Consider the following 12,932-nt stretch of genomic DNA (forward strand, 5'->3'; position numbering starts at 1 on the left):
CAGTTTGGCCACTTGTTGGGCAGGTACAGGTACAGGCCCCTTCCAGCGTTAAGTCTGCTGTCTGTGAATAGGCCCCCCTTTGAGATACACACTCTCTCTCCTTCCCTCCCTCTCCCTCCCCCCCCCCATCTCTCTGTCTCCCTCTCTCCTCAATAAGTCACAGGGCTCAGGAAGCAGTTTTCTCATTATTGCAGGGGCCAGGATGGCCTGAGAAACAAAGCGGACAGATTTCAAGCCCCAAAGTCAGAGATGGAGGAAGGGGCCCACAAGGCCAGTGGACAGAGGTCAGAGCCTTTGGGGGTGCTCCAGAGCAGTTCAGGGGCCATCAGATCAGAGTCCTCATTTAACAGATCAGGAAACTGAGGCCCAGAGTGAGGCACTGTCCCAGCCCAGGCCAGGATTCAAGCCCACTGAATAGGAGCCCCAAGAAAGGAGGAGCCCAGGCCACTGTTTCCCAGAACCATGCACATATGGCTCTCTGGTCTCAGGATCCTGTCCTAGGGCTCTTTAAGGAAAAGCAGTGATGAAGGAATCACAGCCTTGGGTCCCTGGAGGCATAGATATGGCGTTGGCTGGGGTGCTTTGGGTGGCCTTAGGCTAGGCCATGCCAGCCTCCAGGCCCTCCTTCCCAGTGGTGAGATCAGAATCTATGGCTGGGATTGAGCGCAACTGAGAGTCTCCAGGCTCCTCATGATCCCTGGGTGCCGAGGCCGGCTCTGGCTCCCCTCTGCTCTTGGGGGCCTTTACCTGTAGGCAGAGGGATGACTCAGGCCCTGGTACCTGGTCCGAAGGGGATCGGGGATGACAGGCATGGGCCTCTGTAGAAGCCACCAACACCTTTGCTGTTGGGTGACTCATTGGAGCCCCCAGTCCACTAGTGTGGGGTGCAAGGGAGAGTCAGGGAGCCTGACCTTCAGCCACCTACTGGATGTGTCAGTGAGGGGGTTGGGCTAGATCTCCCCTCCAGCTTCAGATGAAGCCCCCAGCCTTCCCCAGGGCTCCTGCAGGGCCTTGCCCCTTGGACTGTGCTCAGTCAAAGACAAGGAGCAGAGGAGAAGGAGCCCTTCACCTCCTCATACTTCTTCCCCCAATAGAAAGAGGCTTCTCCATCCACGTAAAGCAAGAGCAGGTCACAGAGGAAGGTGACCTAGAGGGGAGGACAGCGGTAGTCTGGCAGAGCACCCCCCTGGGCATCAGTGGAAAGGGTTCCAATCTCCAGGGGCCAAAAGGAGGCATCTCCTATTGTCCCCTGCCTCCTCCCCCAGCAGGACATACCCCTCTCCAGTGGTCTCATCCCACACCACATACCTACAGTGACACCAGAGAGAAAGGTTGGCAACAGACTCACCACCCCCAGCAGGGCCATGCCCGTGCCCAGCGTGATCCCTGTGGAGATGACACTGAACTTCCCAGCCTGGGAGAGGAGAGGTACTCAGGCCAGGGGCCTCCCCACCTCAGACCAGACCCCTTATCATAGGCTGAGGGGTGGACCCGAGGCTTTAGATAGCAAGATATCTCAGGAATGGCCTAGTCTGACCTACATGCTTGGCAGATAAGGAAACTGAGGCCTAAGCTCATAAAAAGAGGGCCGTAGGCTCACTGGAAGGGTCCTTGGAGACCATCTAGTCCAGCCCCCAGAGGGTCTAAGAAGGGATTTGGCCAAGGTCAGGCAGACAGTGAAATTCGAGCCTAGGTCCTCTGGCCCCTTCCCCCCATCTCCCACCGTCCTCACCCTGCTCTTTCCCAGAGGTCATCTGGTCCAGTCCCCTGCCAGTGAATGGGGATGCTTCCCTGGAGAGCATTTCTGATAAGTAACTTGTGGAGAGGGAACTCAGGACTGGCTGGACCTGGCCCCACACACACACCTGTTCCATCTACTTTTGGGCTGTCCTGCTTCCATCCCACCATGCACCTGGCCCCAGCCCCTACCTGCCCAGCCACGAGGATTTCAAATCGAATCCCAAAGAGTTTGAACAGGGTTCGGGCTTCCATCCCCGGGTGTTTCCACCAGTGAGAAGCTGTCCTGCAGAATGGGCACAACAGGACCCTGGATGACCAGAGCTGGAGGGAGGGGCTGGTTCAGGACCTTGGATGGTCTCTCATTTTACAGAAAAGGGTGGAAAGGGGGATAGCTAGGAGATCTGGAAGACACAGGAACCCTCAAACAGACCACACCAGGGTGGACCATGGCCCTTCGGCCCCCTCCCCAGCAGTGAACAAGCATACATGCACACACACCCTATCTTCCCTCCAAGAATGGGGGGTCCGGACCCTTACCTGAAGTTGTAGCCCTTCTCCTGCAGCCAGAAAGAATAACAGGGCTGGCATTCGGTGTCAGGGCGATCCAAGTTACAGTCCCAGCTGATCTGAATCCTCACAACTCCCCCCTGCCAAGGGCAGCAGCCCTCTGGTCACTGTGAACAGGGGCTTCCAGCCGGGGCTGGGGGGCAGGACCCAGAGTCCCCAGAACACTGAGGATTCACAGCACAGTAGAGTGGAAAGGGAGACTGAGGCCCAGAGGGGGGATTTCACACCCCCATGGCATGCAGTGTCCATGGCTAAGACTGTGAGCTCCTACCTAGTCTAATCTCAGAGGTCACCTCCTCTAACCCACCTGTTTTACAGACAAGGAAATTAAGGGTTAGAGCACTGCGGTGACCTGCCCAAGGTCCACCAGGTAGGCAGTGATAGAGTAAGGATTTGAACTCAAGTCCTTTGAGTTTACATGCAATGCTCTCCAATGTCCCCACTTTTTGTCCCTGCCCTTCAAAGAAGTAGGGCAGGGGCCCATCCAGCCCCAGTCACTGGGCCCCTCTGAAGGTAGATATAGCAAACCAGGGGGTGGGTGACTGGGGCCAGGAGTCCAGCCTAGTCATGGGGTCCCTCTGAGGGTGGGTATAGCAGACAGACTGGGGTTCACAGGACTGAAGCCAAGGACAAGACCAGGGAGCTTGTGCCCCCAGGTCCACTTACCAACAGGGCCAGGTCCTCAAAGTCCCCTCCAGCTGCCTCCACCATATCCCCCACCCGGAAGACTGGACAGAAAGGGCTGGAAAGGGCATCATACCTGCAGCCCTTGAAGTAGGCGTCATCCCATGTCTCCAAAGTATTGGTCCTGAGGGACGAAAACCCACCCGTGTGACTTTGTAAAGGGGACCAATGTTCCCAAACAAGTTTGAAGGTGGCTTCTAACCCCAGATTTCTACAGAGCTCCTAGAATGGTGGGTCCATGGAACTGAGAGCCCTTAGAACAGGGAATGTCAGAGCTGTAAGGGGCCTGAGAACGTGGGATGCCAGGGCTGGGAGGAACCTTAGAACAGGGGATGTCAGAGCTGGGAGGGGGCCTTAGAACACGATGTCCCCACTTGGGTGGAGGGCCTGAGAGCTCCCTCACTCAGCCTCGGGAGAGGCCCTTTCTCCCTCCCACACCAGCCACTTACTTGAAGAAGTTGAATTTGGGGAAGGTGATGGAGTTCTTGATAAAGAGGGTGAAGTTTTCAGATTCCAGCAGCTGGGATTGCCTTTAGGAGGGGGAGCCGGAGATAGTTGAGGAGCTGCCCCCCAGCACACAGCAGCTGAACCCCCGGAGACTAGTGGCCTCCAGGAGCCGCACAGAGAGCCCAGGGAAGGGACAAAGCCAGGCTGCTTCCCCTTCTTTCACAGAGGAGGCTTCCCCAAGCTCACCAGAGATTAGCCACAGAGCTAAGACTCAAACCCAGCCCTGCTGCCACACCCCCCAAGGATTTCTTCCCTCCCTTCACACTTTCCTCGGGGAGGTGGGCAGCAATGAGTATTAACATCCCATTTTGCAGATGAGGAAACTGAGACTCAGAGGGCTGCCATGGTGTGGCCAGCCACCCTGCCAGGACTTGATCCCAGGCCTCCCCACTCCCAGACAGAGCAGGGGCAGCCAGACCTGGCCGGACTGCCGCTCTCCACAGGGCACCAGCCCCAGATCTCGCAGGTCTGGTAGCTTGAGTTAAACGTGACACATTTCCCAGTCTTGATTCCTGGAACAGAAGCCAGCCCAGAGTCCTTTCTCTCCAAGCTTGGGACCTCGGGCTGCAGCCTGGGCCAGGACCAGGGCCAAGCATCTCAACTGTGGAATCATGGGGTTTGGGGCTGGGAGAGGCCTCGGAGACTAAACCCCCAGAAGAGGAGACTAAGGCCTGAGGAATTCAAGGGTGACCTAAGGTCACACAGGGGTCCTCTGACTTAGTGAGTGCCCTGATGTTCAGGGGAGGAGCCTGGGGTAAGAAGGACTCCCAGCTGCCCCCAGCCCTCAGTATTCAGTGCCCTTGGGAGAGCCCTACCATGGCTGTGACTCAGCATCTCTCCAGGAGGACAGTCCTTGTCAGCCAGGCAAAGAGCCAGGGGAACAGAGGGGTGCTGGGGGGGAGGGAAGGGAGAGGGTGAGTCACCCCCAAAGAAATAGATCCCCCCAGAATCCCAGAGGGCATTGGGAAAGCTTCTAGCCCACCCCCCATCACACCTGGAGGGGGAGGGAGAAGGGATTCAGGAGGTCAGAGCCGAGCAGAGGACAGGGGAGAAGAGGGCATGGCCCACCTGAGGGAGGGGCCGATGCTCCACGCTCCAGGGGCATTCCTTTTATCCCTTCTCCTACAGCACCTGTCCCTTTTCCTTCACTCAAAGTTTTTAACAGTCCAACCTCTCAAGACTGAGAGAGAATGCTCAACCCCCTGAACTCCTCTGACCAGAATATATCAGTCCCTGAACCCCTAACAGAGCAGTTAGGAAGACCATCCTAACAATGGAGTGGGCTGCCGTGACAGGTGGTGAGCTCCCCATCACTGTAGGAATGATTGTCATAGGGAAGGTACAGAAGAGATGCCTGTTCTCTCTGCCTCTGATATTCTCAGTGTCTAAGGGTTGGGTGTCGTACATATGTCCACAGGTTATATACATGGGACTTCGTGAGTGTGGGAGATCCCTCCACCGAAGCAGATCACAGCCCATTTGGAGAGTTGTCTGAGGTTTAGAGGGGCCTGAGTGATTGTCTGAGACCACCCACTAGTGTCAGGAATGGGAGTGAGCCCAGGTCTCTCTGATCAGCCCGTCCAGTGCTCCCCCCACACACCAGGCTTTCCCCTGCTTAATCAGTGCTGTTGGATGTATTCAGTCACATTGGCCTTTGTTCTTTGGAATCATTTCTGAAGCCCTCCTTCCCAAAGCCTTGGGAGCCCGGCCCCCCAGGGGTGAGAGCCCAGGTAGACTCAGAGCCCTCAAGGTCTCCTCCCTGGGCTGGGCTGGGGGCAGGGGAGGGAGGCTGAGGCTGAGGCTACCTCTCCTCCCCAGGCTGGGGCTCTGACCTCGGGGTGCAGGGTGGGCCCCAAGAAGGGACTCACCTCTGGGCACGTCCCCTGCACTTGTTCTGGTGTGGCAAGGAAATTAGTTACCAGGAAAAAGACGTTTTCTCCCTAAGAGACAAGAGCCCTGGGTTAGGACTTCTCTAAGGTCCCAGGGTAACCTCAGAGCTGGGATCTGGATGGGGCCTCAGGCAGAACTAAGGCAGGGCAACCAGAGTCTTGTCCCCAAGAGCGAAATCTAGAGGGTGCCAAAGTAGCTTTGACTAGGGCTGTGCTTTCTGATCACAACCCAGGCCAGCTGCTGCCTCTTCCCTGCTTGGTGACAGCGGCCTCTTCCTGAGGGATCTGTCCTCCCCACCATCCCCAGAACACTCCCAATACCAGCACACACACACACACACACACACACACACACACACACACACAAGCACAGAAACCACACATACTCACACATTCACACACACAAAGCACACACACACACACACACACACACCAAGCAGAACCGCCCCAAGCCCTTTCACATATATAAAGACAGATCCCCACTCACATCCCCAGCAGTTTCTTCGAGGGGCTGAACACCCTCATTTCTTGCCAATGATGCTTGTATGAGGTGGACGCCAGGCCCTACCCCATCCCAAATGGCCTCCTCAGCTGAAGCCCCTTCCCCACCTCCCCTCATCCTTCCCTCCCCCCACCCCTAGGCACGATTTTGATTTCAACATCCCTTCCACAAAGTATTTATTAAATACCTACTGTTTACAGAGCCCTGTGTTGGGGAGCTTCAGGCTTAGACAAGGCACAGTCCTTAAGCACAAGAGCTTAAGTTTCTAATCCCTAAAGCTTAGGTCTGACCACATTTTACCTGGCCTAAGATTCTTTGGAGTTTCCTATTTTTCATTGCCTTTAAGATAAAAGACAGACTCCTTTGGTCTGATTCCAACCCCCCTTTTCAGCCTTATTATCATGTATGGCTCCCTTTCAGATGCTCTAGGACCCCACCAAAACTAACTTTCTTGCTGTTCCTCACATAAGACTCTCCATCTCCCACCTCCCCACCTTTGCCCAGGCTGTACCTGATGCCAAACATACATATTCCCCTTACCTTTGCCTAGTCAAATCCCCAGTTCCCCTCAAGGCTGTGATCCAGCAGATCACATCCTACAAGAGAGGGTTTTTCTGGTCCCCCCTTTCCTCACTGGCTGCTACCACCTCTTCTTCAGGATTACCTTGATTTTTACCTCTACATCTATTTATATGGGGACAGGTTGTCTTCCCTCACCTAAAGGGAATCCCCTTGAGGGTAGGCATTTGTTTTGTCTCTGTATTCCCATCACAGTATCTGTCATGTAAAAGGCACTTTTTAAAATGCCTGTTGATTGACTGAAAGCCCAGCCATCTGTATCTGTGGCCAGGATGTGCATATTCCCCAACAGGCCAGGTGAGTCTGGGGGAAGTTTGTCACCCATAGAAGGACCAGGGAATGCTTCCTGGAGGAGGTGGCATTGGAGATTGTCTCTAAGGGATGGAGAAGGATCCCGGAGGTGAGCCAGGAAAGGTGTGTGAGGGGCGGAGGCAGCCAGGAGCAAGGCCGGCGCTCAGTGGCCGGTGATGGAGCCCTGCGCCTGGGAGTTTGGATCTGATCCTCCTCCGCCCCTGAGGACACGAGTGGGAGAGAGCCAGTGGGAGGCAGCATCCTCACCCGGGAAGAAATAGACACTCACCTGGGGCGGCTTCGTGTAATCGGCCACATCCCACAGCCTGTTTCCCAGCGCCTCAATCTGGCTGACAGAGACGCCTTTGAGCTTGGTGATGACCGATACCTGGGGATCCGACTCCTTCTCCTGGTAACCCTTCCTGAAGAGAAGGGACCACCTGCCCGGGAAATAACAGACCTGGGTAACAACAAAAAGGCCGCCTCCGTCCCGCCCTGCTTCATTTGGTCAGCCGCCGGTCCATCTGCCAGTGGGGCGGTCGGGGTGGGGGGCGGGGCAGGCCTCCCCACAGAGATCAGGACCTAATTGGGTTTTCCGCACAAATCGTCTCAGAGCGGGACAGAAGTCTGGGTGCCCCGAGAGCACCCTTAGTGCAGCTGGCTGTGCCCCGGGGGTCTTGCACACACCCCGTCCCCCACTGCGAGGCAGGTAGAACGACTCTGCTCCCCTCCCCTCCACCCAGACCACTGTCACCACCTCCCAGATCGCCTCGCTCCTGCCTGCGACTCTCCCATTTCCCACCCATCGGACGGCACAGAGAGGTCCCCTGATCAAGGACTCCCTGCTGGCTCCCGGGATCCACAGCAGACATCCCCTGCCTGCCCTGAAAACCCTCAGCACAGACTCGGAGCCCACCTGGAAGCTTTCTTTCCCACTCTTACGACCATTTCCACCCAAGCTGGACACTCGATTGTTTCATTTTCCCACCTCAGAGGCCAAACTGTCTTTTTACAGAAGGAGAAACTGAGTCCCAGAGAAGGGAAGTGATTTGACCAAGGTCACACAGCTAGTAATTGATAAAACCAAGATGCCAATCTACTAAACCACACCATCTCCCATGGCTTTGCTACTGATTCTGCTGCAGGAGGATCCAAGCTGGACCCCAGTGAGGCCCCAGCTTGCATGTAATTAATAGTAATCACAGCTGGCTGTCGATATTTATAAAGCACTTTGAGGTTTGCTAAGTTTTACCAGTATTAGCAGGTTTGTGCTTCACAGCCTCGGGAGGGACTTATCACCACCACCATCATCATCATCATCATCATCAATCATTATGATTATCATTCCCATTTTATGGATGGAGATGCTGAGCTAGGCAGCTGTTGCAGGGAAGTACAGCTAGTGTGTGTCTGGAACAGGACTTGAACTTGGGTCTTGCTGACTCTCAGTCCAACGCTATCCTCGGCTGCTCACCAGCCACACGGGGGCTTTTTAGCCAAAGACCCTCCCACAAAGCACCCTGACCCAGAATCCCAACTCTGTCCCCCCTTCTGGCCTGTGAAGCCCAATGCAGGAGCCTCCTCTCCAACCTGCCAGTTCAAGGATCTCATAACCGGTGCTTGAACACCTTGGGGGACAGGGAGCTCACTCTCCAGAGGGGCAGCTCCTCCCCTCTGAGGCTGAAGGCAAAGGAGACCTCAGCATCCAACCCTGACTTCATAGTGGGAGGGAGAGAGAGAGACAGGGCCCAGTGCTTGCTGTCCATGTGATCCGGCCAAAGTGACTGAACCTCTCGGGGCCTTAGTTTCCTCCCTTGTAAAATGGAAACGGTGGGGTGGGAGTGGAGGGGCCTAAATCACCTCTGAAGTCCCTTCTAGTGATAAATCTGCTGAGATCCTAGAATCACAGGGTCAGAGCTGGAAGATCAAATGCCTGATGTTACACAGGAGGAAACTGGGCCCATCAACAGGAGAGGACTTGCCCAAGGTCACCTGGTTCGTGGCAAAGTCTGTTCCCAATTACCCTTCCCAGGGAACTGGAGCTGAGGCTGCTGTCCCTTCTCATGACCTCTACCTCAACCCCACAGGGACCCCTCCTCTCTCACCCCACCCCCCCAAAGCCCCTTCCTCTTACCCCCCCCACCCGCACTCCTCCCCTCTCCCACCACCCCCCACAAGGACCTCACCCCACCCCCCCAAGGACCCCTCCTCTTTCACCCCACCCCTCAAGGACCCTTCCTTTCTCACCCAATTACGTATCCAAAAATGCCAAGCTGCAGGACCCTCTGGAGAGCACCCACCCTCCGGTTCCTGGTGAGGACATATTTCTCTGTCTTGTAGTCCAGAAGCCCCCATCCATGCAGGGACTCCAGCACCCCCATGCTCATCCCTATGAGTCAGCACAGGGAGCAATGCACTGGTCTACCCAGGGCAGCCTGCCCACTTGGCAAGAAGCTATTAAAGACACAGTGGCCCCTGGCTGGAGGTGGGAGGGGAAGGAACCAGCAGCAGCTTCGCTCACTCAGCCCCCTGAGTCCAGAGAGAGAGGGAGGGAGGAACTAGGAGGCCAGGGGAGGCACAGCCTTCAACCTTGAGGAGGGTGCAAGGTCTTTAAGATGCCAGAGTGCCAGGGCCCTCACCATCTGACTTTGGGCAGGCTACTTTCCTTGCCGGAGACTCAGTTTCCCCATCTGTAAAATAAGGGATTTAGATTACAGGACCCTCCTTAGGGACCTTTCCAATTAAGAATCTGACATGCCCTGTTCTGAGGCCCCTCCCAACTGTGACATTCCATTCTAAAGTCTCTCCCAGCCCTATGAGTAAGTGATTTCTTGTCATAGAAAAATACCTATGTGGAGATCCAGGAATCCTGGGTTTAGCTTCCATCATGAGCACTCATCAACTCAGTGTTTGTGGACATCCCCTAACCCCCCCACACACACACACATGCCCCCCTCCCCCTCTGAATCTGCTTCCTCAGCAGTAAAATGATGACTCTGCCTACCCTGTCCCTCCCAGAGCTGTTAGTAAGAAAGTGCTTTGTAACTTTTAACAAGCAAGAGAAAGAAGCAGCTCCTCTGGTGTCTGAGCTGGGAGGGAACTTGGGGATCAGCAAGGCCAGCACCCTCCCCCTATTTTCTTTCCATTTTTTAAAATTCAATTTTATTCTGTTTTCATGGTTCAAATTCTCTTCCTCCCCCATCCCAGCCCCACTGAGAAGACAAGAAAGCAAAACCTATTAAAAATAGGTATAGGGGTGGCTAGGTGGTGCAGTGAATAGAACGCCAGCCCTGGAATCAGGAGGACCTGAGTTCAAATCCAGCCTCAGAGACTTGACACACTTACTAGCTGTGTGATCATGGGCAAGTCACTTAACCTCAATTGCCCTCCAAAAAGCAAAAATATAAAAAAATTTTTAAAAGTCCATTTACAAAACTTAAAAACAAATAGGCATAGATATTCAAAGCAAATTTCCACATTGGCCATGTCAGGGGGAAAAAGAAAGAGAAAAAAAATATGCTTCAATCTGCATTGACTCTATCAGTTCTTTCTCTAGAGGTGGAGAGCTCTTTTCATCATATGGTCTTCAGAATTGTCTTGGATCATTGTATTGCTGAGAAGAGTTAAGTCATTCACAAGTGTTCATCTGAAAATGTTGCTGTTACTGTGTACAATGTTCTCTTGTTTCTGCTCATTTCACTTTGCATCAGTTCATATAAATCTTCCCAGGCTTTTCTGAAAGCAACCTGCTCACCATTTCTTATACTACAATAATATTCCTTCACAATCACAGACCACAATGTTCAGCCATTCCCCAATGGATGGGCAGCTCCATCAATTTACAATTCTTTGCCACCCCCAAAAAGAGCTGCCATAAGTATTTTTTTTTTACAAATAGGCTCTTTTCCTTTTTCATTGATCTCTTTGGTATAGAGACCTAGTAGTGGTATTTCTGAGTCAAAGGGTATGCACAATTTGATAGCCTTTTGGGCATAGTTCCAAATTGCTCCCCAGAATGGTAGGATCAATTCACAATTCCACCAACAGTGCATTAGTGTCACAGCTTTTTCCACATCTTATTTGTCATTTTCCTTTTCCATAATATTAGCCAATATGATAGGTGTGAGCTGGTATCTCAGAGTTGTTTAATTTGCCTTTTTCTGATTAATAGTGATTTAGAGATATAGATGAATGCATAGAGCTTTGATCTCTTCATCTGAACACTGCCTATTCATATCCTTTGATCGTTTATTAATTGGGGCGTGGCTCCTATTCTCTTTTTTTAAAAAAAGCAATTGGGGTTAAGTAACTTACTCAAGGTTACACGGCCAGTTATTTTTAGTGTGGGTGCCAAGTCTCTGAGGCCAGAACTGATCCCAGGTCTCCCAACACTGGGGCCGGTGCTCTTACTCACTGCGTCACCTGGCCGCCCCTGTAGCTCCTATTCTTATAAATTTGCTCAGCTCCATATAGATGTGAGAAATGAGGTCTTCATCAGAGAAACTTGCTGTAAAGATGTTTTTCTCCAGTTTCCTTCTCTTCTTATCATTTTAGCTGCATTGATCCAAGACAATTCTGGGGAAAAAAACCATGATGAAAAATGCTGTCTACCTATAGAAAGAAATGAGCCCTGAATATAGATTGAAGCAAACCTTTTTAAAATTTCTTTATTCTCCTTTTTGTCTGTTTTCTTTTACAACATGGCAAATACAGAAATATGTTCTGGATGACTTCACATGTAAAATCAATATCAAATTATCATTTGTATAATCAATATCAAATTGTTTGCTTTCTCAAGAGGGGAAGGGGCAATATGGAGGGAGAGAATTTTAAACAAATTTTTTTAATAAATGTTGAAATTTATTTATATGTAACTGGAAAACATTTAATGAAATAAATGAAAATATATTTTTAAAATAATAATTTTAGCTGCATTTATTTTGTTTGTGCAAAAACTTTTAATTTTATGTGATCAAAATTATCCATTTTACCTCTTGAGAAACTCTTGAATTCTTGTATGGCCATGACCTCTTTCCCTACCTATAGATCTAACAGATAGTTTCTTCCATGTTCTACTAATTTACTTATGATATCACCCCATGTATCTAAATCATGTACCTATTTTGAGCTTATCTTAATATAAGCAGGGTATAAGATGTTGGTCTATACCTAGTTTCTCCCAACATGATTCCTGGTTTTCCTGACAGTTCTTGTCAAATAGTGCCTTCTTCCCCAGTTATTCTAAGTAGAATTTCTCCTTCTATCTCTTCCTGCTGAGTTTTGTTTGTAGTGGATAGAAATGCTGACGATTTACATGAGCTTATTTTCTATCTGAACACCCAGATGTTGATGTTGGTCATTGTTTCAATGACGTTTTTAGTTCGTTCCCCAGGATCCTTGAAGTTTATACCATCAGATGGTCTATGAATAGTGATCATTCTGTTTCCTTGCTGTCTATTCTGATTCCTTCCCCTTCTTTTTCTTGGCTTATTGCTAGAGCAAGCATTCCTAATACAATGTGAAACAGTAAAAGTGATGATGGACATCCTTGGCTCTCTCTCAGCCCTCTTAGCTGAGAACGTTACCTTACATTATACAGAAAATAATTGCATCACCTGCTGTGAGCACCCTCTTCTCCTCCCCATCTCCTGTCCCTCAGGTGCCTTGTGCCACCTTCTCCTCCTCCACCGTCTCACAGGATGAAGCGGCCACGCCCCCTGCCAAGGCCGACCCCAATTCCCTCTCCTCTCCTCCAACAGACCGCGCCCCCATCCCCACTTTCTCTTCAGTCTCTCCCTCTTTACTGGCTCATTTCCTATTGGCTGCAAACCTGCCCAGGCCTTCCCCATCCTGAAAAACCCCAACCTGATCCTTCCGTCCCTGCTAACTCTCCTTCCACGTCTCTTCTGCCTTTGGCGGTGAAACTCCTGGAAAAGCTGCATCCACTCACACCTCCACTTTCCTCTCACTCTTTGCTTAACCCCCTACAATCCAGCTTCCTATTTCATCATTCCGCTGCAGCTGCTCTCTCCAAAGACACCAAATCCAACAGCCTCTTCTCCATCCTCCTCTTCCTCGGCCTCTCTGCTGCCTCAGACACTGTCTGCCATTCTCTTCCCTGATGTTCTCTGCTCTCTGGGTGTTCAGGCCACACACACACTTACACTCACATA

At 51.8% G+C, this 12,932-nt stretch overlaps 1 protein-coding gene across 1 annotated transcript; it reads right to left on the reverse strand.

The window, feature by feature from the left end:
- Window positions 1-418: 418 nt before the first annotated feature.
- Window positions 419-12,531, reverse strand: P2RX6 (purinergic receptor P2X 6). Its single transcript, XM_069100795.1, has 13 exons — window positions 12,423-12,531; window positions 9,007-9,148; window positions 7,049-7,199; window positions 5,367-5,438; window positions 4,314-4,389; window positions 3,917-4,010; window positions 3,441-3,521; window positions 2,974-3,115; window positions 2,278-2,387; window positions 1,930-2,047; window positions 1,349-1,414; window positions 1,070-1,147; window positions 419-747 (listed from the first exon to the last, which is right to left on the reverse strand). Exons 1-13 carry the CDS (start codon window positions 12,529-12,531, stop codon window positions 598-600), a joined length of 1,389 nt encoding a protein of 462 aa, XP_068956896.1. The 3' UTR covers window positions 419-597.
- Between the last annotated feature and the right edge of the window lie 401 nt (window positions 12,532-12,932).

Source organism: Petaurus breviceps, unplaced genomic scaffold (genome assembly GCF_028583685.1).
Source record: "Petaurus breviceps papuanus isolate PSGF00001 unplaced genomic scaffold, PetGlider_PUasm1.0 428, whole genome shotgun sequence".
NCBI lineage: Eukaryota > Metazoa > Chordata > Mammalia > Diprotodontia > Petauridae > Petaurus > Petaurus breviceps.